The sequence below is a fragment of the Kickxella alabastrina genome, assembly GCF_025024165.1.
Source record: "Kickxella alabastrina strain RSA 675 chromosome Unknown BX661scaffold_1, whole genome shotgun sequence".
Lineage (NCBI taxonomy): Eukaryota > Fungi > Kickxellomycota > Kickxellomycetes > Kickxellales > Kickxellaceae > Kickxella > Kickxella alabastrina.
Window position 1 is genome coordinate 1,499,318 of NW_026251472.1, and position 26,172 is coordinate 1,525,489.

Here is a 26,172-nt window from a genome sequence, read left to right on the forward strand (position 1 = left end):
GGTGACGCGGCGTGCGCGTTTTTAATGTTTTTTTCCAGCCTGTTTGACAGCTCACCACTGTACCTAATTTTTTATTTCCTTCTTTTCCTTCAAATTGTATTACATTTGCTCTCGCACATACTTTTTGTTTTCTCCAATCCAACCCCCTTTTTTATTATTTTCCATTCTTTTAATTGAAGCAATAAAATGGGCAGTCGCAGTGCCAGCGCCGGCTATGACCGTCAAATTACCATTTTCTCGCCCGAGGGCCGCCTGTTCCAAGTCGGTACGTCATTTTGTTTTATTTTCGGTTGGTCAGTCGAACAACAGCAAAAAAATAAATAGTTTGCAAATGTCGAGCATAGTTTTCGGCAAATTAGCAATCAGATGCATTTATTCGCCCGTCTGCTAAGCAATACCCACCGCCACCGTCATTTTCTTTTCCACCTTGTGCTTGCCCTTTTCAATTGTAGAGTACGCGTTCAAGGCCATTTCGAACGCCGGCCTGACTTCGGTTGGAGTCCGCGGTAAGGACAGCGCCGTCATCGTGACACAGAAGAAGGTTCCTGACAAGCTCATTGATGCCAGCACAGTGACGCACATATTCCAAATCTCGCCCTCAATTGGCTGCGTGATGACCGGACTCGAGCCCGACGGTCGCAACCAGGTGATGCGCGCACGGCAGGAGGCGGCCGATTTCAAATACAAGCACGGGTACAGCATCACGCCGGATCTCCTGGCCAAGCGCATGGCCAATATTAACCAGGTGTACACACAAAAGGCATTTATGCGGCCCTTGGGTGTGTCGATGATCCTCATTGGTTGGGATGAGGAGCGTGGTCCTCAGCTTTACAAGACCGACCCTGCTGGTTATTTCGCCGGCTACCGGGCAACTGCTGCTGGAGCTAAACACCAGGAGGCATTTAATTATTTGGAGAAGAAGCTCAAGGCTGATGTGCACCCGTGTGCTGATGATACTCTGGAGCTCGCCGTTGCTACAATGTCGTCGGTTTTGTCGGCCAGCTTTAAGGCACAGGATCTGGAGATTGCTGTTGTGACCAAGGAGAACCCAGTGTTCCGCATGCTGACTGTCGAGGAGATTGATGCCGAGCTATCGCGCATTGCCGAAAAGGACTAAGCGCTGTTTATTGAGTGCTTGGTAGCTTTTTTCTCATATATTTTATAAATTGCAACCCTTTATTCTTTATTTGGTATGTTTGTCATACTGTACAACCGCATGGCCAAAACATTGGCGGCTTTAGCTAATGGTGGTTATCTTGCTCATGTGTGGGTTTCAATAATAATATTATTATTGGGGAGCTTGGCGGATAGCGTATCCAGTGGTCACAAAGCTACGCTTGTGCGCAACAACTGGCCTGCACAAGAGCCGCAGCATGTCTATGACCAGACTGAGGAAAATGGCCAGCGGCATTTTCAGACCAAAGTCCACAAACCTGGTTGCCTAATTTATAATGTTTTCTTCTTAGTGATTCATATTCATATTGTTTCAATATTTGTAAATATAGGGTTTATTTGCCTACTTGTCAATTGGATTAGAAATAAAGTCATGGTGTAGAAAATGGTTTACTTAGTAGCACTGGACACCCGTGCCGACAGCATTGTTATAATACTCGAGTCCAGCAGGGAATTCGTCAGAGAGAGAAAATATATACATTGAGCGAGATATGAAACAAGCAAGAGACAAAAAAACTAAAGTTGATGAATACGAAAGGGCATTGTTATACTTTACGGATTCACGTGGCTGAAACCCTTAAAATAGATCTGCGTAGCTTGCAGACATCAGACGAATGCGGTACGCTCGCATGGCGGAAGCTTGCTTGTTCGATTCAGAACTCTATGCTCACGCGAGTAGCACTTGTTTTCACATATTATTTTCTTATTCAGCAAAAAAACAAGCAATGCCCAGTATAAGCGTCATTTCGTTTTCTCCGTCAGAGAGGTTCCACTTGCTGCTATGCGAGCTCGACGGCACAACGTTTATAGTCGATTGCGGGTGGCCAGCAGCAGAAGACATGGTCGATACGCTGCCCAGCAGAGACAAGCAACGAGTGCAGAATGGAGGTATGGAGGGGCCGCGCGAAGCCCTGAGCACAATCAACTGGGAGCGGGTGGACTTTATCTTGATATCGAACTACGAGCAGATGCGGCTGCTGCCATACATTACAGAGTACACGGGGTTTTCTGGCCCAGTGTACGCTACGGAGCCGACCAAGACATACGGGCGATGCGTGCTCGAAGAGGGGCTGGCAGCCTCGATGGCAGGAAATAGCAGAGGCGGCGGGCTGTACTCGCAGCGCGACATCGTGGCAGCCATGGAGAGAATAACAGATGTGCGGCATGACGAGGTAATCAGCCCGGTGCCCTTTGTGCAGGTGTACACGCGCAGCTCCGGATACTGCATTGGGGCGGGCAACTGGACAGTGGAGTACAAGGGCCACCGCACAGCGTTTATCAGCACGTCGACGTTTGCCACATGTCTGCATCCGCAGGAGTGGGACGGGCGGACGGTGAGCGAGGCGCAGGTGCTGGTGTTCTGCGATTCCGCAGACCCGTCCGACAACGAGGAACCTGGATACAACGTACAGGTCTCGCAGCGGCTCAACCAGCTGTGCTCCATGGCGATCTCGACGCTCAAACAGCGCGGCCGCGTGCTGCTCATCGGCGAGCCATACGGTGTGACGCAGGACATTGTGCAGCTGGTGGCAGAAAATATTACAGCGCTGAATCTGCCGACACCGCAGTTTGTCTTTGTGTCGCCTGTGGCCGAGCGCACGCTGCAGTATGGCAACATCATGGGCGAGTGGCTCTGCGAGAGCAAGCAGGCGATGCTCTATCTGCCTGAATATCCTTTCGCCGACAAGGACCTGCGGCAGCGCGGCCATCTGCACTTTGTGCGCAGCCTGGCTGACCTTTCACAACGCGTACTGCCACAGGGCCCCTGGTTTGTTGTTGTGCCGCCGCACGATATTGCCACTATAGATCATTTTATGCGCCAATGGAAGACGGACGCCCGCAACTGCAGCAGCGCCGATATGGTTTCAGGGACCGGCATGTCGCGCTTTTCGGTGCTGTTGCACGATGACGATACGGCGCGCGCACAGCACCTGGTCAACCGCCTGCAGACAGCCGCTGCCGAGGTATCCTATGTCCCGGTGGCACGCCGCTTCACGCCCCACGCCATTGAGCAGTGTCTGGCCGGTGCTGCCCGTTCGCAGCACGTTCTCGTGCCGAGCCACGTGTATGCTCGACTCGCATCTTTCGCTGCAGGCTTTGACTTCCGCATGTTCGAGTATGAGCACCTGCAGGCCACCACCGTCGACCTGGATACCGACCGTCATCTGCCGCTGGACATCCAGCGCGAGGTGGCCAGCCGCATGCGAGCTGCTGGCAAACAGCATGCGTTGGTCAAGGGCCGCTTGACGCTGGCTGCAGGCAAAATCAGATTCGACTGTACGGACAAAGGCGAGGAGGAAAAAAAGAATGAAAGCAAAGAGGGAAAACCACCTTTGCCACCGAATGCAGGTGCAACTGACACTACTTCCAGCAGCGATAGCCTTGTGCTGCGTCAGCGTGACCTGGCGCAATGGACTCCTGAGCGGCTGGCTGGCGAGCTGGGTGATGCTGGTTTGAATGCCACGGTTACCGATTCCCAGGAGACGCAAAGTATAGTGCGCATTATAGTCCCTGGCGGATCCGCGACTATCAGAATGCACGGGGGCTGGTCAATTGAGTGCTCGTCTGCAGCCATACAATGGATTGTAATGGATTCTCTGCGTCGCCTACTCAAATGAATGCAAAACAGGCATGTTTTTTACTCGATTTTATCTTAAAAACAGTTTGCTTGTCCATTGTGATTATTTTTTTCTTCTGTCCGCTCCCTCTTTTATTTTAGTGTTTTTGGTTTGCATATATTTATATATTTATCTTTGACGAATATATTAGCCTTTGCTTTTGTATCAAGGTAGCGACGCCATTAGCAATATTCTCCTCGACACATTCTGTACTGGCATCGCAATATGAGCCCAGGCACCCAACACCTGCGCTACCTTTACTGGCGCTTCATCGTCCTCGGCATCGCCACACTGATGGCCTGGAATGTTTACATAGTCTCGTCAGACTACTTCCGATACGTGTTTCGCAACACGCCTTTCCGGGACAACTTTGAGAGCATATTCTCCGTGCTGTCCAACTCATGCAATCTCGCGACGCTCAGCTACGCCCTGTACACGCAGCCCAAGGCGAACCACGACCGCAGGATCAAAAACGGCATATGGATCACAGTGTGTGCCTTTGTCCTTATATCCATGCTCCCGGCTGCTGGCGCCGAAGGCTGGGTGGCTGTGACCGTGTCCCTTGTAGCACTGGTGGCAGCAGCTGTGGCCGCCGCGTATATCCAATGTTCTGTGTATGGCATCGTTGCGATGTTGCCGTCCAGCTGTGCAGAGGGATTTATGAGCGGCCAGGCTATTGCTGGCACAATTGCGAGTGCCGCGCAGTTGGTGAGTGTATATTGGAGCAAGGATTCCGTGAAAGGGGGTGATGACAAGCCACTAGTTGATTATGCTGCTGCTTCTGCTTTGGCTGATGATATTGGCGATGTTCAGTTACGGATACGAACGGCGGTCTATTTCTATCTATCAGCAGTGTTCCTGGCTTTGTCGATGATCGTCTGGAAGCAGCTCAACAATTATCTTGCCATGCCGCGGATGTCGCCCAGTGGCGCATACGAGGCCCTGCAGCTGCCGCTGATAAGCCATACCAACGATATTGAAGACGATGGACAACATGCGCCCGCGCTTGTTGACGGTCCGCCACTGCCCGCCTGGATATCAAGGCTGGGGCTGACTAATGCACACCATCTGTACATAACGTATTCCGAGATCTCGCCGTACGTTCATATCAGCATCATCACTATGGCACAGACCCTCGCTGTGTTTCCGCCACTGACCGAGGCCATCGTTAGCTCGCCCAATAGCCTCCCGCAGATTGCTCATCTCAATGCCTGGCACTTTTTGCTCTTTAATATTGGCGATTACCTCGGTCGGCTGTGCACCCAGTGGGTCACTTGCTCGAGACCAAAGGTGCTGCACTGGGTAAATGGGCTGCGCACATTGTTCATACCTGTTTTCCTGCTGTTTCCGACTGTGGCTACTTTGCCGGGGAGTTTGACGATCCACTCAGATCTGCTATTCCTTTTGCTGGTACTGGCAATGGGCTGGACAAACGGGTGGGTGGCTACATCAGCACTTATCCTGGGTCCTTGTCAGGCTTCCGACAAGGGGCTGGCTGGGTCGATCCTTGGATTCGCCCTATGTGTCGGCCTGGTTATCGGAGCAGTGGCGTCGTACCCAATTCTGCTTCTTGCTGGAATCTCCTAAACTATTTATATTTTTTGGCGTATAAATTAAAAGAACAGTGTATTTATGGTGGTGGAAATAAGATAATAAAAAGGAAGAAAAATAGAGGCAAGCGCGCATGTGCCTTTTGACATTTACTTGCCGTTGAAGAAGTCAATGAGCCGGCTGACAATACTCTTTCGTGCAGGCTTCTCTTCGGCTGGCTGTTGCGATGTATCCTTCTTGTCCTCCCGGTGCTTGTGGTGATGTTTCTTGCTGTCCTCGCTCTTCTCTGCGGGCTTGTCATCCTTCTTGGGCTTTTCGGCCTTTGGTGTCTCGGTATGCTTGGGTCTCTCCGTCTTTGCTGGTTCTGTAGCCTTCACGGGCTCCTCGGTCTTCAAGGGCTCGGCAGCCTTAACGGGCTCCTCGGTCTTCAAGGGCTCGGCAGCCTTAACGGGCTCCTCGGTCTTCAAGGGCTCGGCAGCCTTAACGGGCTCCTCGGTCTTCACAGGCTCAACGACAGCGGCCTCCGTGGGCACCACGTCGGAATCCAGAGGCGGAGTCTTGGCAGCCTTGTCTGCAAATGTATCCTTGGGATTTACTGCCGCGTCGGGGGCGACCTCAAGGGGATCTGCGTCAACTGCCGCCTTGACATTCTTTGTCGCTGATCCCACGGCAGCAGCAGCAGCTCCTACAGTCCCTGCAGCAACAGCGCCTCCAACGGCACCAGCGGCTGCGCTGCCACCAGCAGGAATTGCGGAGCTAACAATCTTTTGAGGATCGGTCAGATTGGGCATCTCAAGCTTGGGCGTGTCCTTGGCAACAGCGGACTCGGGCTGAATGTTCTGGGGTTCGGTGCTTGGGGAGTTGTTTTCGGCCTTGCCACTGGTGTTCTTCTTGACTTTTCCAGATTTTCCTTTTTTCGCCATTGTTGTTCTATGCAAAAAAAGTAAAGAAGTGTTCGAAGTGTTCGAGAGATAGCGCGAGTTTAGTATAAAATATCGTACGGTGGGATGTGGAATAGAAAATAATAAAAGTTCCCTTTCTTGAAGCGAGTAAAGAGAGTGAGAGCTGTGGTCCAGACATTTTTGCAGCTGTGCGCTGGTCTGGTCTGTGCGTGGCTTGTGGCTGCATGCAAGCTGTGAATGGGCTGCGATTTATCAAACGATCGCCTTGTTATATTATGCCAACCAAGAAAAGAGATCCGCAAAATACAAGCCACAGAATTGTAAGTGCAAAAAATAAGCGGTATAGTACGGAGGAATTCTGGTAACAGAACCTCGCGTTATTGCGCAAAGGTGCGCCCCACCTGTAACCATGGCACAAGCAAAAAAGACAGCAGATAAAAAATAAAAAATATGGTTGACTGACTGACGGACTAGTTTTTGTGTAACTTACATGTAGAAATAAAAAATATATGTAGCGTCGATAGAGTTTGTAAAGAGAGTTAAAGTGGTGCTAATAGTGAGAAATAGAAAATGTTTTTAAGAAACGGGAAGAAAGAGAGACGAGAGTAGCAGAAATATCGCCGAGAATGTATGCTGTTGAATTTTTTTGTGTCGCCCTGGCCTTTTCAATGCCTTATTCGCCGGACAAAGCATACTTTGCTTTAGGCGAGTAAAAAGAGACAGATGCCCTGTATCCGCTTTTCGCACTCAACCCCCTCCCTTCCCCACTGGGGGGTTTTTTCCTTTTCGCTATTTTTTCGATTTCGTCGCCAGCGACTGCAGACTCGTTACCCAGGGTTAATCTGTTGAGCCCAGTTCTTATAATACCTCATTCTTTTTTCACAGTGTTTTTTTTTTCACAGTGCAGTCGAGGCCGAATTTGGAAATTTGTGGAGGCTGAAAGTGATGACGAAAGTGATTTTGTGAAAGTTGCGTCAACTTGCATTTTGTGAAGGGGCTTTGATTGTTTGATCACACGTCTGAAGATTTGATCTTGTTTTCATATGCAAGGAGGCGTTCATGATCCACGGACAAAGAACATCCGTTGCCGCCCGTTTTGTTACTCGGAGCTGTTTATCGATCTGACTGCGTTTTTTTGCTTCTGCTTCTGCTTCTGCTTCTGCTCAGCTTCCTTCACTCATTTCCGTTCAAATATCTATTACCGTGTACTTTTGCAGCACAAGAGCGTCAAACAAAAAACTCCAGCACTCTCTTCAGCATTGGCCTGGAAGCGCAAGCAACAGCTATAGAATCTCCTCTCCCCACACAAATCCACGTCACCCGCTATTTCTTTGACAAACTCTTTTCCCCACTACATTTTTTTGCTTTATACCCCCCCCCCCGCACTTTGCATACTCCAGGCTTTCAGCTAGAATCATTCTCATACGCAGCGTCGCGGCCCGCCACCTCCACTACGCACCCCCCCCCCCCACACGCTTTGACTTGAAATATTCTCCGCACTTCTCGCACAGATAAAAAGGGCCGCTTATAGATTGTATTGTCGACTATGCCCAGCTTCTGGACTTCTGACGCACCGCTTGCACAAATTCGAGTGTGCATTCAGCCGGCCGAAGACTCGACAGCCACTATTTGCGCCAATAATAACGATGCTACGCGCAAACTGGCTGTTCCGCTGGACGTATACAACGAACTCCAGCAGTCTCTGATACAGCGGCAGAAAATCGATGGCCGAGCCTTGGCCAATGAGTCAGCCCAAAAAGGTACTGTATGCAATTCAATACGCACACTTGCCGGCCCTCTGGCTCCAGTCGTGATGATGTTGCTCCAGTTCTAGTAAGAGTTTTTAAATTTGCTAAAAACGACATTGCCATTTCAATTATTTCTCGCGCGCGGTTTTTTTTGTAGATCAGTTGTACGTGAGCGTCAGCGTTGTGGGTCAGAGTGCGCGCACGCCGTGCGTGATGGCAGTGGGCAAGGACCCGGTCGGCCGCCAGCCAGCCGGCGCCGCAGTGCCCATATGTGTTGCGAGTAATACAGCTTGGCTGGCTATAGAAGATGATGCTAACGGCTTGCAAATGGATGACGCCACTCCGGCCTCTGTGTCGGCAGTTCTCGAAGGAATCGTGCCCATAGAGCTCACTGAGGTCGTGCTGGGCGTCAGCAGCAGCCAGTACGATGACGCTTTGGCAGCACAAGATCAGATTTCTGCACACATAAACTCGCAAACCAGGCTGTACTACAGGGGATTCAGTACCACAGCAATAGTTGGCGATGCGGGAGAGCCCATTTCACTGCAGTGCTTGATGTGCCAGCCCGTATCCCAAGGAGTTATCCGGAGCGATAGCGGCGGTGCTGCTCCACGCATCATCATTGTCAAAACCAAGTCACCAGCAGCGAGCGGAACCCAGGATGCGCATTTGCTTTTGGAGGAGCAATCTGGCAGCGAATTCGATGCTGAACAGTGGGACCTGGGCGCAGAATGGCTGATTCTTGGCAATGCACCGCTGGCACACAATGCCAAAAATACAGAGATAAGCGCAGTTGAGCTTGACTCGCCGATTGACCACGCCAAGCTGGTGCCCGCCGCATATGCTGGCGAAGACTTGGATAATCGCGGGTACATGTCGCTAGCGTCGCTCGCAAAACTGGGAATTGTCAGCGGCGGCTGGGTCCTGATTGCACCATCTCCAGCGGCTAAACCGGCAAATGATAGCAATAATGACAACACGGCACTGCCCTCGAGCAGCCAGCGAGCGATCCGTGTATTTGGCTGGGACGGTGCCGGATTGAGCGACCAAGTGCTCGCGCTTCCCCCGATCCTACTTTGCAACATCTGCTTCTCGCCCTCGCCGTCTTACAAACCGTCTTCAGGCAGCAAATTGCTCATCACGCCGTTGGGCTTGCCTCCGGCATCCCCGAGTCCAATTTATCTCAGCGGCGCCGCCGATACAGGAAGCGTATCCAAAACTATGCCCCAGCCGCCATTGGAGACTGCCAGAAAGGTGGTCCTGGCGCGCGTGTCGTCGCCGCTGTCCGAGCAAATAGACATGGAGACTCACGCACTGGCAGCCTTGCAACAATGGATGTCGCCGTCCACATCGGACAACATGCAAGGCGAGGTGGCGCCTCTGCGAGTGGTCAAGACTGGTGATCTAATATCGGTGCGCATATCCCTGGAAGAGGCAAGCATGCGTACAACCATAGCGCTGGTGGCCGGCGCCGACGCGGCCAACCGTCTGCGCAGTGGCGAAACCGATATGGACCCCATCTCTGTAGATGTCAACCCTGTCACTGATCTGGCGCTAGAGGTGCGCGTGGAACATGATTTCTGTGCTCCTGTTTCGGGTGCCAATGAGCTTGTCTTTTACAAGGTAGTCAGCGCAGAGGGGTTCAAGCGCGGGCGCGCAGCCTACGGCTTACAATCCATCATAACGTCTGATGACGACGATGAATACGGTGTGTCCAGTGATAGCGACAGCAACGGCAGTGGCAGCGATGATGACGGCTACGACCTTGTCAGATCTGCCTCCAAGAGCCTCGATCCATTAGACAGAACCTGGGCACAGTGGTATGGGCGGGTGCGAGACAGGGGCCTTGTAATCCGTCCCGATGTCACGATGGTTGTCCAGACGGGCGCCGTGCATAGCCGAGCGCCATACCGCTCGGTACGCGGGTATCTGAGGGCCGGCAAGTACGGCAGATCTTTTTCTGTACATACCCAGGAATCGGCAGAGACAGCTGCCGAGTGCGTTCCATACTTCCGAGAGTTGGACCAGCTTATGCGCCTGGCCAACGCCTCGCTTCACCCGTTGGCCATATCGCGCAAGCTCATCTGCTCGGCGCTGCTCATGGGCAACCCAGGAACTGGAAAGCGATTATTGGTGCATTCTGCAGCTGAGAGACTCGGCATTCATCTTTACGAGCTGAGCTGCTACGACATCCTTGCAGAATCTGAGGACAAGACAGCGCAAGTGCTCGAAGTGTACTTCCAGAATGCCAGCCGGTACACGCCGTGCATCCTCCACCTACGCTCGATCGAGGCCCTGGCGCAAGCGAGCAACGCTGCGCCTGGCCAGGAGAACGCCGATGACCTGCCCATCTCGCGGGTGCTCAGAAAATGCATAGAGGGAATCAGTCGCGCGCACCAAGAGACTGGATTTCCTATTGTCGTTGTCGCATCCAGCAATCAGTCAGACAAAGTACCCACTTCACTTGCGGCGGCATTCCACTACGAAATCAATCTCAATGTGCCTGACGAGTGCACGCGGCTTCTGCTGCTTAAAAACATTACAGCAAGCAGCCTCCCCTTGGCGCCGGACGCCGACGTGTCGTATGTGGCCCAGCAGACAGCCTCATTTGTCGCTCGCGACCTTGCCACTCTCATCAGACGCGCGGAAAGCCATGCTTGGAGGCGGGCGCGGAGCAACATGACAGCAGCAGTTTCCAAATCTCTGGACGCAGGCGGGTGCCCGCTACAGACCCGCGATCTGCTGCTATCTGGCCAGATCATCACAAACGACGACCTGCTGAACGCGCTCGGTGACGCGCGGGCATCGATGTCTGACACGCTGGGCGTGCCCAAAATCCCTAACGTCAAGTGGGACGACGTCGGCGGCCTGGCAGACGCAAAGAAGGACATTCTCGACACTATCCGGCTACCTATGGAGCAGCCACATTTGTTTGCGTCGGGTCTCAGCACTCGCTCAGGCCTCTTGTTCTACGGCCCCCCGGGCACCGGCAAGACGCTGTTAGCCAAGGCCATTGCCACCGAATGCGGCCTAAACTTTTTCAGCTGCAAGGGGCCGGAGCTCATCAGCCCGTACATTGGCGAGAGCGAGGCCAATGTCCGGCGCATCTTCCAAAAGGCACGCGAGGCCAGTCCATGCGTGATTTTCTTTGATGAACTCGACTCGCTGGCCCCCAAGCGCGGCCAGCAGGGCGATTCGGGGGGCGTGATGGACCGGATCGTCAGCCAGCTGCTCGCTGAGCTCGACGGAATGAGCAGCAGCGGCAGCACAGACGATATTGATGAAAATGCCGGTGGCGACACTGGCGACCAGGGATCAAAAAAATCCAGGGACGGTGAGAGCGGCAGCGCAACTGCATCTGCAGTGCAGGTCTTTGCCATTGGCGCAACGAATCGCCCCGATCTCCTCGACCCGGCGCTGCTCCGGCCAGGCCGATTTGATAAGCTCGTTTACCTGGGCGTCAGCGAGACCCACGAGGCGCAGCTCAACATTATCCAGGCTCTCACCCGCAAGTTCCAGCTGCACTCTGATCTGGATCTGCATGCCGTAGCCGAGGAGTGCCCATTTCACTACACAGGAGCCGACTTTTATGCGCTCTGCTCCGACGCTCTCCTCAAGGCCATGCTGCGCACAGTCGATAATGTCGACGCCCTGGTGCGCCAATGGAACGAGGATGACGACAGAGAGCCGAATGAAGACCACCCTGTCCCGATGACTCCCCAGTACTACTTGGACCAGATTGCGCCCGAGGACATTAAGCAGGTCACGGTTACCATGGACGATTTTGAGAAAGCGCTTGATGAACTCATCCCTTCAGTGTCTGCCGATGAGCTCGTTCGCTACCAGGTTCTGCGTAGGCAGTTTGACTCGGTTTTGAAGGGAAAAGACAAGGATAAGGACAAGCAGAACCAACATACAGATGAAGGCAGCATGGCTAGCACAAGCTACGCAGAGACTGCCAAGGGCAAGGGCAAAGATCCGGCGAACTAGTTATTCATGATGGACCATGGACCTGATTGCGCGGGGTTGGCTTTTGGCCATCTTTTGAACAGTGAGTTTTTGGTCGAATACAATATATTTTTGAAACAATTGATCTGCCCAAAGCACGCCAAAAAATGTAACAAAATGCCGCAACCCTCGAATTCGACTTTGGCGTCTGCTGCAATAAATACTTCCGTACATCCGATCATCTTCTTCATCTCCGCCTTGCTTATTGCGATGGTGGCGGCGGCGCAATGGCAGGTGGCTGCTGGGCAAATGCCCGGCTCATGGCAATACCGACGCCCTCAATAAGCGCCAGAAGCACGCCTCCAAATACTGCCGACACAGCAGCAGCCTTCCAGCCGCCGCGAGCGGCAAGCACACCACCAGTGAGCGCACCCGATCCAATTGAATTCCAGGGATCCTCCTTTTGTCGCACGCCCTTGAGCACGCACTCAAAAGACGAAAACATGCTACCCCAGACAGCAAAGTTACCACCGATGATGGGACCACGAGACCGCATAGCATTCACACCGCCGCGGAACCGCTCGCCAAAGGGAGAGTTACGCGCGCCCTTGATAAAATGCCAAGTTCCACCACCGATCGCTCCCATGGCAAAGGCGCCTCCGGCATCGTTGAGAATAACCCAGGGGCTACACAGAAAATATAAAGAATTTTGCAGAATAATAGGTTTTGAAAAGCTCACGGCATTAGTCAACAGGCGCGCTCAAAACGGACGGTTTGCTATTCGTTTGGTGTGAACAGGCGGGCCTAACAGAATGCAAATTTAACTGACTTACCAAGGATCTCTGCTGACATCAGCACCGCGCATTTTTAAATGTGAAAATTGTTGTTGTGAGTGGGAAGATAAAGCGTAATAAAGGAAAACCCAAATGAAGTGTAAACGTATATACAAAGGTAAATTGAAGTTGGGCTGAATTAAGCAATGTTGAATTGAAAGATAAAAGGAGTAGCGGCTCCAAAATGGCAACCCAAAAAACATAAAAAAACCTATCAATGCAAGATCAAAATCCAAACTTGAAGCCTGGAGCGAGATGACTGTAAGCAGATTTAATCCGCGTTGATCGGCTTACGGAACTTTGCCTGCAGCCACACGCGGTACATTTTGAGCTCGAGCTTGCGGTTTACCAGCAGACGGCGGTCGATGGCATTTTGCTCGACAGTAAACCTGCCTCCAAAGACCTCGGCCAGCTCATCGTTCGTAAAGAAGTAGACGCGCGTGCCGTCGCCGCGGACGTAAAAGTTGCTGTCCAGCAGCCGCGATTTCTTGAAGCGCAACTGCGTGAGGTCGTTCCTGCCGTAGTCGCGGAAAAGCAGGATGCCTCCGGGCTTGAGCACCCGGTAAGCGTTCTCGACAGCCTGCGCCCATTGATCAGGATGGAGGGCCGAGAATACAAAGATCATCAGCATGATGTCGACGCTGGCTGGCTCAACGCCCTCGGGCAAATCGGCGCTTGACAGGTCCCAAACGAACGCCTTGCATCTGGTCTCATCGTATGCCTCATTGGCCTAGGTGGAATAATGGCGGTGTACATTTGATTTTCTTTTAGTATCCAGCACAGGCGCAGCGCAGCAGCAAATACATTGCCACAAAATACATGCTTACATCAGCTCATTTCTTTTAACTGTACCTTTACAACATTGATTGCGGTCTTTGAGTAGTCGCAGGCGTAGACAAACAAGCGCGGATCGCGGATGTCTGCCAGCAGTGGGAACACTGCGTTTCCAGCGCCGCATCCGACCTCCATGATCCGGAACTTGCCATCGGCTGGAGTCGAACCATGTCCAAATTTGACTTTAACGACCTGGTCCTCCAATTTTTCCGCACCATTGCTCTCGTCGGCAGAAGCGCGGTCGCTCGTCCACTCGAACAGCTCTGAAAACTCTACGCGAAGCCAGTGTCTGTCTTTGAAGAATTTGTTTTGGTTGTTCGCGTAAAAGCTGTCCCAGAACGCCGCGGGTTTGGCATTGTAAAGCTCTAAACTTTAATGGGGGAAATCACGGATAAAAATAAATCCACGTATGTTTAGCATTGTGAATAGTTTGTGCTGCCAACGTTCAAAATATTTGTAGGATGTAGGATGCAAATGTCAGCTTACCTCTCTCTTCTTCGGGCACCGGGTGGTCGTGGTGCAGCCGAATTTGATTCTCGGCGTACTTGTAGTGCTCGCTGTCAGGCTCGACGTGATCCCTAAACGCCGCAAAATATATTTAGCTTGCCAAAGAATCAGTCTTGTTTTCTCCCACTTTACGTATTTTTACAACAAAAATATTGAACACCCATTCAACTGCCCCTGGTACGCGCGCTTGGTCGTGTGCCTGGGTTTGTCGACTTATTTTTAGGGACCCTAAAGTTGGACACTACTTTTTCCCGCCGTTATGCATATGCTCCCTCTCCCCTATTTTTCAGGGGGTGGTAGATAATCTAACTTCAAACAAACATATACTGCACAGACAGACGGACAAACAAGCAGCACATGTCCAGAAAAAACAATGAATGTTCCAAAAATATACACGGCTCATTATTTGCCCCAATAAAATAAATGTATGTGTAGCACTTACCACGCATTGTGCTCAAAGACATTTTGACCAGACGATAGCATGCGGCTGCCAAATGTGCCTTCGGTGGCAGTATCGCCTGTTGATTCGTCAGTCGCCACGGCCTCGCCCTGGTCGGCACATGGATTAATTTCTACAGCTGAAGACGTCTGCTTCTTCTTATTCTGGATATCCGACTTTGGTGACTCTGTCGACAGCGCCGTCAATGGTTGTATGTCGCTCATAGTGAACACGCCCAATGTTAAAATGATAAAAGTAAAGTGGTGCTGAGACTGCGACCAAGACTGGTTCTGTGATCAGCCTTTTTTTACTTTTTTGAATTTTTTGGCTTGCGAACATGAACGCAAATTGTACACGGCTTTGTGGGGTGATTTCACGTGAATATTGGGCGGAAGAAAAGCAAAGTATTTTTGACGAAAAAAATTATTGCAAAAAAATACAAATATTTTTTAACATTGTTCTATTCAATTGTTCTGAACATCATGCGGAACAGCAATATAATTGGTGATTTTTATATATCGAATTGGCTTAAAATCAGCTGTCAAGGAAAACAGTGGTAACGGCTGCACCAAAAATAGCGCGGCCAAATAACGAGGCTGCCAGCAGCACACTGAGCAGATGAACATTTTGTCCTTCAATTAAGTGCTAAATATATATTTTTGCGAGAACATTCTTAACACATTATTCACGCCAGTATTGCTTACTTGTGGATAAAAATATTTATACAGACATGTTGTGCACACGCCTGAGCGCATTGGATCTCCTGATTTCCCCTTTTTTGTTTTCCAGCTATTTATGATGTATAAAATTATAACTTTTTTCTAACAACAAATGTATGCATACACAGTCAAGTGCTTATCCATGTGGCCAATTGGCAGATTACGCCTTGCAGAAGTTATTTTTATATCATTAGAAAATCAATTAAAAACTTTGCATAGATTTTTTGTAATTATTTTTAGATGCACATAATGACACGCGAGGCTAGTTCAAGCGTACATATGCCACATCAAGGTAGGAGGGTAACCTTTTTGGTGTGTGTAAAGTGGGGCTAGCCATGCTTGACATGGTACATTATTTTTTATCTTTTGGTGTATCAAGATATGGCAAAGAATATTGCATATATATATATACCTAGGGGTGGCCCTCCCTTAAACAGCTCAAATATTCACCATTACAATTACCATCATTTGCAACCTGAACTCCAGAAACAAATATTTTGATACCAAACCACTCTTCTTCTCACATCAAACAAGCAATAAACTACAAAACAAAATGGTCCGCATCACAGCTGCCCTTCTTGTCCTTACCCCCGCCCTTGCCATGGCTAGCATGCCGTATTGCGAAGGAAATGTGTCGTATTGCCCAAACGGCCAGGACAACGTCTCTCTCAACTACTTCCAGTGCAACAACTATTCTCATCAGTATGAATCCATGGCCTGCCCTGCAGGTCAAGTGTGCTTTGCTAATCCCAACAAGCCCGGCTATGCAATGTGCGGCCTTCCCGGAACTGGTGGTATCCCCAGTGCTGGAAAGTGCACTGGCAACACGGCCAAGTGCGTCTCTTCGGGACAAACCGGAAACTACTCGCAGTGCGAGAATTGGTCCGGCCAGTACGTGAACGCAGCATGCCCCGCTGGACTCAAGTGCTACAACAATGCTGCCGGCAATGGTGTCTACTGTCAGTAAATTCGAAATGCTATCACGTTTATTTCTGCCCGGCTTCCTATTTCCATTCAATGGTGGCAGTTGCATCTGCGCACTGCACCACTGCTGCTAATATCCATATGAATTCTATTAACTTTTGTCAATAAATATACCCCCACAATGAAAATACAATGGATGTCATAAATGCTGTATTGGAGCAAATGAAGTAGCCAATGAGTGAGTGTGGAGAAACTTTATAAGCAATTTTTTTGGAAGTGGCAGAAGTCCATATAAATTAAAATTGGTAAAACATAAACCACGCTTCAAACAGCCATGTGGAGAGAGAGAAAATAGATACACTGTGCAAAATATAAAACAAGTAAAAAGCATGGGCTAAAGTTCATGGTTAAGGCCAATTGTCTACCGCGCCATCTTGTCCATCATGTGCTCTGTTTCAGACCTGGCTACATTCCTCTATAACAAAAATCATTCTAGAGGCAGCAAGGTTGGTAATTCTCCAGACTTGGGTCTAATTTCCCGGTAGTGGAAGTGTCCGCCAAGTTATTAGTAAAATGAATCCCGAGCACTCGATCTTCTGGTTAAAGCGACAATCGTAGCCAGATGGCTAGTGTGTTCAAACAACCATGTGGATTGTAAACCCCAATAGGTCCCCACAAGGGGTGTTGTTTGGGTGCTCATTCAGTGTTTTCTTATTTTTCAATTCATTCGTTCCTAAATAACATTCAATTTTCATACATGTGGAGAGAAAATAGATCTATTGTGAATCTCCATACATGTGGATTGTAAAACCGCAAAAAAATCATCAGTTTTATATCTTGCAAATGAAATACCCTAGGATATTGGGCTAAAGAGTGCGTTTATATGCCAAATATGCAATTGCGTCCAATATGAAAGCTGGTATAAATAGGAGCAGCTGTGCGCGAATATTATATACATTCCAATACACCCTCAACACCAAATCATCTTTACATTATAAAATTGACTTTAAACTTCTTTATACAACAACTACTAAGATAAGCATCAGCCACGCAACAATGAACATCTACACAGCGTCAGTATTGGTTATCCTCTCGTTGGCCAGCTCAGCACTCAGCCAGCAATGCGTGGGCAATACCTCTACATGCCCGGGCGGCAAGGATGGCGTGTCGCCGGTAGTTCTACAGTGCGACAGCTGGTCGAAGACCTTTGTTCCGATAAACTGTCCCAGTGGCCTCGTGTGCTACGCCAATCCAACCAAGGCGGGAACAGCAATTTGCAACCGCCCAGGCTCAGGCCCCGTCCCCGGCCAAGGGAAATGTGTGGGCAATGTGGCCAAGTGCAGCGGAGCGTCAGGGCAGTCCGCAAACTACTTCCAATGTGACTCGTGGGCTGGCCATTATGTTGACGCAAAATGTCCCGCTGGACTCAAGTGCTACAACAATGCTGCCGGCAATGGTGTCTACTGCCAGTAAATTCGAAATGCTATCACGTTTATTTCTGCCCGGCTTCCTATTTCCATTCAATGGTGGCAGTTGCATCTGCGCACTGCACCACTGCTGCTAATATCCATATGCATTCTATTAACTTTTGTCAATAAATATACCCCCACAATGAAAATACAATGGATGTCATAAATGCTGTATTGGAGCAAATGAAGTAGCCAATGAGTGAGTGTGGAGAAACTTTATAAGCAATTTTTTGGAAGTGGCAGAAGTCCACACAAATTAAAATTGGTAAAACATAAACCACGCTTCAAACAGCCATGTGGAGAGAGAGAAAATAGATACACTGTGCAAAATATAAAACAAGTAAAAGGCATGGGCTAAAGTTCATGGTTAAGGCCAATTGTCTACCGCGCCATCTTGTCCATCATGTGCTCTGTTTCAGACCTGGCTACATTCCTCTATAACAAAAATCATTCTAGAGGCAGCAAGGTTGGTAATTCTCCAGACTTGGGTCTAATTTCCCGGTAGTGGAAGTGTCCGCCAAGGTATTAGTAAAATGAATCCCGAGCACTCGATCTTCTGGTTAAAGCGACAATCGTAGCCAGATGGCTAGTGTGTTCAAACAACCATGTGGATTGTAAACCCCAATAGGTCCCCACAAGGGGTGTTGTTTGGGTGCTCATTCGGCGTTTTCTTATTTTTCAATTCATTCGTTCCAAAATAATATTCAATTTTCATACATGTGGAGAGAAAATAGATCCATTGTGAATCTCCATACATGTGGATTGTAAAACCTAATTGGTCCCCACAAGGGGTGTTGTTTGGGTGCTCATTCGGCGTTTTCTTATTTTTCAATTCATTCGTTCCAAAATAATATTCAATTTTCATACATGTGGAGAGAAAATAGATCTATTGTGAATCTCCATACATGTGGATTGTAAAACCGCAAAAAAATCATCAGTTTTATATCTTGCAAATGAAATACCCTAGGATATTGGGCTAAAGAGTGCGTTTATATGCCAAATATGCAATTGCGTCCAATATGAAAGCTGGTATAAATAGGAGCAGCTGTGCGCGAATATTATATACATTCCAATACACCCTCAACACCAAATCATCTTTACATTATAAAATTGACTTTAAACCTCTTTATACAACAACTACTAAGATAAGCATCAGCCACGCAACAATGAACATCTACACAGCGTCAGTATTGGTTATCCTCTCGTTGGCCAGCTCAGCACTCAGCCAGCAGTGCGTGGGCAATACCTCTACATGCCCGGGCGGCAAGGATGGCGTGTCGCCGGTAGTTCTACAGTGCGACAGCTGGTCGAAGACCTTTGTTCCGATAAACTGTCCCAGTGGCCTCGTGTGCTACGCCAATCCAACCAAGGCGGGAACAGCAATTTGCAACCGCCCAGGCTCAGGCCCCGTCCCCGGCCAAGGGAAATGTATGGGCAATGTGGCCAAGTGCAGCGGAGCGTCAGGGCAGTCCGCAAACTACTTCCAATGTGACTCGTGGGCTGGCCATTATGTCGATGCAAAATGTCCCGCTGGACTCAAGTGCTACAACAACACGGGTAGCTCTGGCGTTATATGCGCATAAAGACCAAATTTTGATTTTCTATCACTTATATATGCATTTAAATAAATCATTGCACAAAAAATACAAATAAAATAAACCAACATGAACATGAACCAAATCAACACACCGGTGAGGCGACGGATCAGATCGATCGAATAATTATTATATGTATCTGGGTGACATATTTCCTGGCATCAGCTGATCTTCAAGCAATGCGAGATTTAGTCCCGTCTGCGTTCCTCGGGGCACTCAGAGCTTATGTGGCCGACGTTCTTGCAGTTGTGGCAGGCCTTGGGCTGGGGGCAGTCCTTGTTGACGTGGCCAGTGCCCTTGCAGTTGTAGCAGCTCTTCTCCTGGGGGTTCGAGCAGTCCTTGCTGAGGTGTCCAAATTCACCGCAGCCGTAGCACTTGGGGCCGTTCTGGCAGTCGCTGGCAAAATGACCGTACTTGTCGCAGCTGTTGCAGCGCTTGCATTCGCGGGCGTAGTGGCCGTGCTGGCCACAGTTGTGGCAGGCGGGGCCGGGACCACCCTCACCGAAGCGGCTCTGTCCATCGCTGTTGGTGCACTCGCGAGCAAAATGGCCGCTTTCATTGCACTTGTAGCACTTGGTCTGCGTCTGCGTTCTGTCGTAGGGCTTCCGGCTGCTGAAGCCGCTGGGGCAGTTGCGTTTCTATGGAACAAAAATAATGAGATGCATTTGGACCATTCAGACCATTCAGTGTTGGCTGCTTGTAAACCCGCGTCAGTGCACTAATCAACACAATCGTATGGTTCTGTTTACCTCGTGTCCAGTCTTTCCGCAGGAGTGGCAGGCTCTCTCAGCTCTCTCGTTGGTGCACTCAGAAGCTCTGTGGCCCTTGCTGTTGCAGTTGTAGCAAGTGGTAGCACTAACACCCTGGGGGCAGTCGCGAGACATATGACCAGTCTCCTTGCAGTTGTAGCAGGCTCTGGTGCCGAAGGTGGTTCCCGAATAGCTCATGTTTAAAGAAAAAAGGAGTTGACAACAAAATGTTTCTTTTAAAAGATGATAAAGATGAAGAGAGAGGACAAGCAGCGGACGCGGCAAATATTAGGTAACGACGACAACAGCAACGCTGCGCGTGTGCTTTTGAGGCTGCTGATTTGCTCGCTCCATCCCAGCTTCTGGCGCTCAACGTTTTGGCAACAGTTAATCCCTGGTTCGATTTTTTGTTCTGCAAAGTGCACGAAAAATGAAAAATGAAAAGTTTTATCAATTGTAAATCCAGAACCCAATCACTCGCGCCTAAATTTAATTCTGGAGAATGCAAGAGCAAGTGAAAATTGGCTGTCACGTGTGGATTAGTAATTGTAACTAGGCTCAGCAAAATCCAAAAAAGCTACCTCGGTCAAAAAGCGTGACATTGAGCTTCTCACCGAACATTTTTTAAAGTTCTGGGCGCCTTTGTCTTTGTCTGTCTCGCACTTGCAACTTGTATTAATTATGTTCCCGTATTCACTGAAAACAATATCCATTCAAGATTTTAAAATGTTTACGTGCGCATACACTTCAACTTTGCCAGCAAAAATGAAAAATTGCACCTTTGCAGCCTCATCAGATGATCAGCGGTTGTTCGCCCACACACGTTCTTTGTGCTCTGCATTTTATATTTCTATTTTTTTATCGTTCAAAGTTATAAATATTTTTGTTAGTAATTTGGTTATTTTATGAAGAGGCGGAAATGATCAGAATACAGCTATCCTCACTTGACGAATTTATTGCCGGACTCAGCAAGCTGGACTATGAGGCGGCAAAGATAGCCAGCAGCAAGGTCATGGAGGTAAAAAACCTGACATAGCATCATGGTTGTCAACTTTGTTCGCTCGCTCGTCTGTCTGCTTGTCAGGCTGTCTCTGGGTGGCTAGCTCTGCAGCCGAGAGAAAGAAAGGTGGAAAAGCTGGGAACAGTGCCCAGCATAAAGTAAAACAGAACAGCCAGCCATTGTTTCGTGCATCCAACTTTGAGGAACGAAGTAATCAAACCCAGAGCTTTGCAACCTTTGTTTGTTAGTAGGGTTTTTTTACATTATTATCTTTTCAAAGTTACCCCGCACACTCACACTCACTCACACATGCATGAACGCCATTTTTTTTCAGAAACTCGGGCCCAAAAAATAAGCTTGCAACTAACTTGTGGCTGTGCCTACTTCAAACATCGGCGTTTTGTTGATTGTTATTTTTTGGATTTTGTATATAGGTGCACATACAGATGGGCGCACTCATGTTTTCGCTGCTGACGATCGAGATGATGTACACATCAATGGATTATTTATCGCCAGGGAACTTCCGGCGGGGCAACAGCTACTTGCTAAACATGTACACACCACTGCCCCGGCGGTTGAATAAGCTGCTGAATAAGCTTGTGGTCGAGTACGAAGACGAGCACCGGCGGCTGCTTTCGTCGCGCGTCCAGCCGGCTGCTACGACCATTGCTACGCACGCGGAGAGTAGCGATCATGGCAATCAGCGCAGCGTGGTTGATGGCTCGGGAATTGCCTTTGGCCCGAGTCCAGGCCATGCCGGCAGTGGCAAAACGACGGGCTCATTTGTGCCGAGGTCAATTATCTACGGCTTTGAAAGCAGCAGACCCAAGCTGGGCGCGGAGTCGTCCTCATATGCCGAGTCGAAAATGATTGCCTCTGGCGCAAACGCAGGCGCAGGCTTGCGACTGAACCAGAACCAAATTCAGGCGTCTAATCGAAATGTGCACGGCACAGAGTCTGGCGATTCTGCACGCATAGCTGCCCCGACGGCAGGTTCATACGAGGCATTCGACCCAAACAAGTTTGTCATCAACACCGAGAAGGCGGAGGCCGTGATGGAAGAACTGGAAACCATCAAAAAGTTTGTCGGCTTCATCTCAAAGTTGGTGGAAGTGCGCAAGACCATGGTGGTCCTTTATCGCTTTGTTGCAGTGACTGGACCGGTCCTGTACACTAAGAAACTGCGGCTGATATTGGAACATTGCAGGATGATGCTACGGTCGATCGCGCCCAATCCGCTGTACAACAGTCTTCTCGACAACATCTGCCACGAGGTGCGGCTGGTGGGCGGCCTGGTAGACTGGGACTCGCACATCGTATCGCACAACTTTGTCAAATCCGTTACATCGATGAAAACCGCGCGCAACCAGCTCAAGGCATGGGAGGCAATTTTGCCAGAGTGCTCCTCTTCCTCCTCTTCGTCGGCAGTGGCAGGTGCAACCGTGCGGTCCAGACGGAGCACACAGGAGAGCGCCGGCGACTTAGCAGGCGCCCCTCCAAACAAGGACAGCGAAGGCTCAAGCAGGCACAGTCTTTTGTACGCGGCATTGACAAAATCAACAAAGCTCGTGCAGAGCCTGCTGTGGGGCGACAGCACGTCGAGTTCATCTAATGAAGAGCAGATACCGACAGCCGGTCGGATGCGGGGAATTGTCATATGGATTGGGTTCTGGGTCGAGCACCTGTCATTTAAGACGACAGCGTACTTCCAGCAGGTAATTGCGCCATGCCGTGCACTCCAGCACGACGACTCGTCGCAATCGGGGCTTCAGCAGGCGGTCCTGCATGACATGTGGAATCGCCCTGGACTGTCCAAAACCAACCTTGGTGACATGATCACGAATTTTATGCACGCCAACGACGGCTGCTTTGTCGCGCTCCTGTTCGAGTCGTCGGCTCAGCGCCCATACACGGTCGACGGTTACGCTATCTCAGGAACCAAAATCAAGGTCCCCGACTACCGCGTGCAGGCGTGCGCAACGCTTTTCTGCATGTCCAACCGGCAACTGCTGCGCGCGCGCAACTGCATTATGGGTGACTCTATGCTGCAGGACGTCCACTCTATTGCTCAAAACGCGAAATACCGCGGTGCTGCCGATGTTCAGCGGCAGTCAGACGCTGACTGGTTTCGCCAAAATTGCCTGCCGGATATCCTGTATATATTGGAAGGCGATAAAGCCACGCTGGATTACGAACTTCTCGGCTCTAGCCCGCTGCTGGATCAGTTGGGCGCCGATGCTGACAAGCTGCTTGGTGAGATAAGTGACTCTGTGTATGACGTGGTAGAAGCAGCCCTCGAGGACTTGGCCAAGACTGAAGAGCGGGCGCGGGCTGCCCTCACTGAGGCACAGCACATTGCCGCAAGCAGCATGCGTGGCACAGCCAGTTTCAGCACCCGCATCCACAATTACCCAGAGGCACCCGTGGAGCACGGCTCAGCGACACCGGATCAACAGTCAAAATATAACATGTCGATATACGACTCTAAACAGCCTGGCGATATGTTGTCCCCTTTGGGTCGCCCGGGCGGCCGTGGCCACGAGTACCACAACGCGCCGCTTTTGCGAAGCGAGTCTCTGCAGCAGCCGATTGGCTCCAGTAAGCCTGCTCCACCGCCGCACCAGGGGTCGGCACTCAGCCAGCTGCATTCAGAAGAGGAGGGCCCGGACCTTTACTCGACGTATTTGCTGAAGTCACACCTGCGGAACAACATATCCGCGCATGAAAAGCACGTGCTTGAAGATTTTGACGGAAGGCGGTTCACTAGGCGCCAGTCTGGATATGGTGCCAGCACGATGATGGGTGGCGAGTACGTTGAGTGCACCTACAGCGAACAGTCTATGCGGGAGGGTGCTGCTGCGGCTGCGGCTGCAGCTTCCGTGGCTGCTGCTTCCGCTGTCGGGCCTCCTGTCGCTTTTAATCGGGACATGGTGGCTGTCAAGCCGACGCGTGCCAAAACAAGCGCTGACGGAGCGCGAGCGGCTGTAGACCCGACGGCAATACACAGGACCGCTGTGCGCAGGCCAACGACCACATATGTGGCCTCTGGAAACGCCGCTGGTCGAGATATGAGCCTGATATCTCGCAATGACAACGGGCTTTGGAACACTGATGTTTCTCAAAGCCTTCGCAGAGTGTCAGCTGGAAACCTGCAAGGTCTTGAGAGCCTGCGCTTCTCGTCCGCAAATGACCTAAGCATTTTCACTGGCCGTAGAGTGCGCGGAACCATAGCCTCGACAAGCAACACGAGCATGGAGACCGGTAGGCAGTCTCCGAGCGTCCGCTCGCTATTCCGCTCGACACTGAAGCCAAGCGCTCAAGCGCTTCAGTCACCGAATAGCGCCCAGAAAACGGCCGAGAGCGGAGTTGCGCGCCGCGTGCGCCGCGGCGAAAGGCTCAGAGAGCTATTTGGGTCATGGCAGACTGCATGCAACGAAGAAGACATGCCCGAGGATGCCACAGCCGCCGGTCTGCCGGCGAGCGAAATCAGGCGCGGCTCTGTTACATCCCTGTCATACAGCACGCCCACTCGCATGAGCACAGTCCGGAAACCCAACGCTGCATCGATGCTGGCACCGGTGGCGTCAACGACAAGTATACTTGCTTTGGCAAACACGTCTACCAGCTCGGCGCAGCCTTCGGCGCCTGGCACTGAGTCTGGTAGTGGAGGGTTGGGGCACCAAGCGTTGCGAGCTGCTGCTCTTTCGAGAACGGCCACCATAAATTCTGGGCTGATGGCAGCGGCCACGGCAAGCACGGCCACTCATCATAGCCACCTTGCTCCGGAAATGGGCAGTTTGGACAATCCAACCGCTGGCAGCTCTTTGCAGAAGCCCCAGTCGCAACATTTGGTACCACCGCCCTCTAATGGCCAGGCAGCTGCAGCAGAGAGCGGCAGGTCGGAAGGGTACACATATCTCTACTCGCGCGTGAGCGTGCCAAATGTGGTCATGGTAGCCGTGCTCTTGGATACTGAAAAGGGACTAAGCCGGCGACGCGAGGCCACGCACGCGTGGGACGAGATTGTTAACGTTATTCGCGGGACACCACTGTTCGAGCAGTTGATGAAGCTGACTGGCTGATATAAAAGCGATTAATTATTTTTGTCTTCTATTCAATTTTTGATCATAATTTAGCGATCTTTCATTCCGCAAGAGTTGAGGAAGCCGTTGTTTTGTGACATTTTTATTTCTTGCTTGTGTGCAGTCCCTTGATTTTTGTTGGAGGCTTCTGGACAAGCTCAGGAGTGCAGAAATCAAGATCCTGTTGTGCTAGGATTGACGGATGCGGATGCGAAGAGGTGCAGGAAGATGTGAGAATGCAAGTTTCCTCTTGTTTGTTGGGATGTGTGTGCATCATGGGGGTTGCTGATTTCTCGCTGACGCGCTGCTTTTCGCTTGCACGCTTATTTTATGATCAAGCCGGCTCAGCAAAAATTAGAAAGGTAATGTTTTGAATTAAAAATAGGCCTCATTGAAGACAATCAAATAGATAGAGCATTCCAAGTCGCGCAGCCACGTGAGCTTCTGAATAGATCTCTGAAGACATGAAAAGAAATTTTGTTTATATTATAAACTGTTTCTATTATGTAAATATACAAATTCGGGGCATGGTATCATGCTTGTTCTGTAAATTGGAATTATTTGCTTACATTTGTTTGGACACCATACTGAGTCGTCCATTCTTTATAGACCGTCTATGCGTGGATAAAAAAGGAAAAAGGGTATTACAAGATCATTCCAAAAGATACGACAAGTTGCTCACGTACACATTCGCATTTATATCAATTTAAGAACTTGTTTGATGAATGTATTTAAACTAGGAGCTTTCCTTGTACAAGAATACAGATGTTTTCATCCTCATCCTCATTTTCATTTTTATACGTCGCAATTGCTACTTCATTCCATCAAACTTGCATTATTTTCTGCAGTTGTCAAAACGAGTCGGGACTAGCTTTATTACTGTTGGACTATAAATCAGTACCCCCCCCCCAAGAACCATCGTACGCCCCCAGCCCTGTTGTGCGCTTATCACCGTCAATTGCAAAATCTGAGCACTCACTTTGAAGACTTGCATTACTAAGTAACACTAGTCACAACTACCAGTGTTAACACCAAAGTACTGTATCGTAAAAATGGTAGATGTCGTGATGCCGCCGCCTAG

At 50.1% G+C, this 26,172-nt stretch overlaps 12 protein-coding genes across 12 annotated transcripts; 9 read left to right on the top strand and 3 right to left on the bottom strand.

Moving 5' to 3' along the window:
• The first annotated feature begins 68 nt into the window (after positions 1-68).
• Positions 69-1,382, top strand: BX661DRAFT_175916 (nucleophile aminohydrolase). Its single transcript, XM_051534210.1, has 2 exons — positions 69-265; positions 453-1,382. The coding sequence occupies exons 1-2, from the start codon at positions 187-189 to the stop codon at positions 1,115-1,117; spliced, it is 744 nt and encodes a 247-aa protein (XP_051395386.1). The 5' UTR covers positions 69-186; the 3' UTR covers positions 1,118-1,382.
• A 317-nt stretch (positions 1,383-1,699) lies between these two features.
• BX661DRAFT_175917 (beta-lactamase-like protein) lies at positions 1,700-3,877 on the top strand. The gene has a single exon (XM_051534211.1). The coding sequence runs from the start codon at positions 1,788-1,790 to the stop codon at positions 3,789-3,791; it is 2,004 nt and encodes a 667-aa protein (XP_051395387.1). The 5' UTR covers positions 1,700-1,787; the 3' UTR covers positions 3,792-3,877.
• A 27-nt stretch (positions 3,878-3,904) lies between these two features.
• Positions 3,905-5,564, top strand: BX661DRAFT_9724 (nucleoside transporter-domain-containing protein). The gene has a single exon (XM_051539635.1). The coding sequence runs from the start codon at positions 4,017-4,019 to the stop codon at positions 5,376-5,378; it is 1,362 nt and encodes a 453-aa protein (XP_051395388.1). The 5' UTR covers positions 3,905-4,016; the 3' UTR covers positions 5,379-5,564.
• On the bottom strand, positions 5,492-6,265 carry BX661DRAFT_168180 (uncharacterized protein; the record flags this gene model as incomplete). Its single annotated transcript, XM_051533403.1, has 1 exon — positions 5,492-6,265. One exon carries the CDS (start codon positions 6,263-6,265, stop codon positions 5,492-5,494), a length of 774 nt encoding a protein of 257 aa, XP_051395389.1.
• A 1,370-nt stretch (positions 6,266-7,635) lies between these two features.
• On the top strand, positions 7,636-12,083 carry BX661DRAFT_175921 (P-loop containing nucleoside triphosphate hydrolase protein). The gene is made up of 2 exons (XM_051534212.1): positions 7,636-8,004; positions 8,150-12,083. Exons 1-2 carry the CDS (start codon positions 7,791-7,793, stop codon positions 11,980-11,982), a joined length of 4,047 nt encoding a protein of 1,348 aa, XP_051395390.1. The 5' UTR covers positions 7,636-7,790; the 3' UTR covers positions 11,983-12,083.
• Positions 12,084-12,932, bottom strand: BX661DRAFT_175922 (mitochondrial inner membrane translocase subunit Tim17/Tim22/Tim23/peroxisomal protein PMP24). The gene is made up of 2 exons (XM_051534213.1): positions 12,774-12,932; positions 12,084-12,626 (listed from the first exon to the last, which is right to left on the bottom strand). Exons 1-2 carry the CDS (start codon positions 12,803-12,805, stop codon positions 12,203-12,205), a joined length of 456 nt encoding a protein of 151 aa, XP_051395391.1. The 5' UTR covers positions 12,806-12,932; the 3' UTR covers positions 12,084-12,202.
• BX661DRAFT_175924 (S-adenosyl-L-methionine-dependent methyltransferase) lies at positions 12,933-14,116 on the bottom strand. Its single transcript, XM_051534214.1, has 2 exons — positions 13,626-14,116; positions 12,933-13,503 (listed from the first exon to the last, which is right to left on the bottom strand). Exons 1-2 carry the CDS (start codon positions 13,740-13,742, stop codon positions 13,045-13,047), a joined length of 576 nt encoding a protein of 191 aa, XP_051395392.1. The 5' UTR covers positions 13,743-14,116; the 3' UTR covers positions 12,933-13,044.
• Positions 14,117-15,825: 1,709 nt separating this feature from the next.
• On the top strand, positions 15,826-16,239 carry BX661DRAFT_195561 (uncharacterized protein; the record flags this gene model as incomplete). The annotated part of the gene is made up of 1 exon (XM_051537955.1): positions 15,826-16,239. One exon carries the CDS (start codon positions 15,826-15,828, stop codon positions 16,237-16,239), a length of 414 nt encoding a protein of 137 aa, XP_051395393.1.
• Positions 16,240-17,170: 931 nt separating this feature from the next.
• On the top strand, positions 17,171-17,638 carry BX661DRAFT_175931 (uncharacterized protein; the record flags this gene model as incomplete). Its single annotated transcript, XM_051534215.1, has 1 exon — positions 17,171-17,638. A coding segment is annotated over exon 1 (386 nt), but the record flags the coding sequence as incomplete, so codon positions are not given.
• Positions 17,639-18,749: 1,111 nt separating this feature from the next.
• Positions 18,750-19,284, top strand: BX661DRAFT_175933 (uncharacterized protein). The gene has a single exon (XM_051534216.1). It carries the CDS (start codon positions 18,832-18,834, stop codon positions 19,246-19,248), a length of 417 nt encoding a protein of 138 aa, XP_051395395.1. The 5' UTR covers positions 18,750-18,831; the 3' UTR covers positions 19,249-19,284.
• Positions 19,285-19,344: 60 nt separating this feature from the next.
• On the top strand, positions 19,345-20,049 carry BX661DRAFT_9853 (uncharacterized protein). The gene has a single exon (XM_051539641.1). It carries the CDS (start codon positions 19,440-19,442, stop codon positions 19,980-19,982), a length of 543 nt encoding a protein of 180 aa, XP_051395396.1. The 5' UTR covers positions 19,345-19,439; the 3' UTR covers positions 19,983-20,049.
• A 797-nt stretch (positions 20,050-20,846) lies between these two features.
• BX661DRAFT_175936 (uncharacterized protein) lies at positions 20,847-25,215 on the top strand. Its single transcript, XM_051534217.1, has 2 exons — positions 20,847-21,027; positions 21,444-25,215. The coding sequence occupies exons 1-2, from the start codon at positions 20,929-20,931 to the stop codon at positions 25,089-25,091; spliced, it is 3,747 nt and encodes a 1,248-aa protein (XP_051395397.1). The 5' UTR covers positions 20,847-20,928; the 3' UTR covers positions 25,092-25,215.
• Positions 25,216-26,172: the final 957 nt, after the last annotated feature.

Excerpts from the sequence above, each read along its gene's own strand:
- BX661DRAFT_175916 (XM_051534210.1), top strand. The coding sequence starts at position 187 with ATGGGCAGTCGCAGTGCCAGCGCCGGCTATGACCGTCAAATTACCATT. Across the intron at positions 266-452 it reads GGGCCGCCTGTTCCAAGTCG|AGTACGCGTTCAAGGCCATT; the intron begins GTACGTCATTTT and ends TTTCAATTGTAG.
- BX661DRAFT_175917 (XM_051534211.1), top strand. The coding sequence starts at position 1,788 with ATGCGGTACGCTCGCATGGCGGAAGCTTGCTTGTTCGATTCAGAACTC.
- BX661DRAFT_9724 (XM_051539635.1), top strand. The coding sequence starts at position 4,017 with ATGAGCCCAGGCACCCAACACCTGCGCTACCTTTACTGGCGCTTCATC.
- BX661DRAFT_175921 (XM_051534212.1), top strand. The coding sequence starts at position 7,791 with ATGCCCAGCTTCTGGACTTCTGACGCACCGCTTGCACAAATTCGAGTG. Across the intron at positions 8,005-8,149 it reads CAATGAGTCAGCCCAAAAAG|ATCAGTTGTACGTGAGCGTC; the intron begins GTACTGTATGCA and ends TTTTTTTTGTAG.
- BX661DRAFT_175922 (XM_051534213.1), bottom strand. The coding sequence starts at position 12,805 with ATGCGCGGTGCTGATGTCAGCAGAGATCCTTG. Across the intron at positions 12,627-12,773 it reads GATGTCAGCAGAGATCCTTG|CCCCTGGGTTATTCTCAACG; the intron begins GTAAGTCAGTTA and ends TTTTCTGTGTAG.
- BX661DRAFT_175924 (XM_051534214.1), bottom strand. The coding sequence starts at position 13,742 with ATGGAGGTCGGATGCGGCGCTGGAAACGCAGTGTTCCCACTGCTGGCA. Across the intron at positions 13,504-13,625 it reads CCGCAATCAATGTTGTAAAG|GCCAATGAGGCATACGATGA; the intron begins GTACAGTTAAAA and ends TATTCCACCTAG.
- BX661DRAFT_175933 (XM_051534216.1), top strand. The coding sequence starts at position 18,832 with ATGAACATCTACACAGCGTCAGTATTGGTTATCCTCTCGTTGGCCAGC.
- BX661DRAFT_9853 (XM_051539641.1), top strand. The coding sequence starts at position 19,440 with ATGCGAGATTTAGTCCCGTCTGCGTTCCTCGGGGCACTCAGAGCTTAT.
- BX661DRAFT_175936 (XM_051534217.1), top strand. The coding sequence starts at position 20,929 with ATGATCAGAATACAGCTATCCTCACTTGACGAATTTATTGCCGGACTC. Across the intron at positions 21,028-21,443 it reads CCAGCAGCAAGGTCATGGAG|GTGCACATACAGATGGGCGC; the intron begins GTAAAAAACCTG and ends TTTTGTATATAG.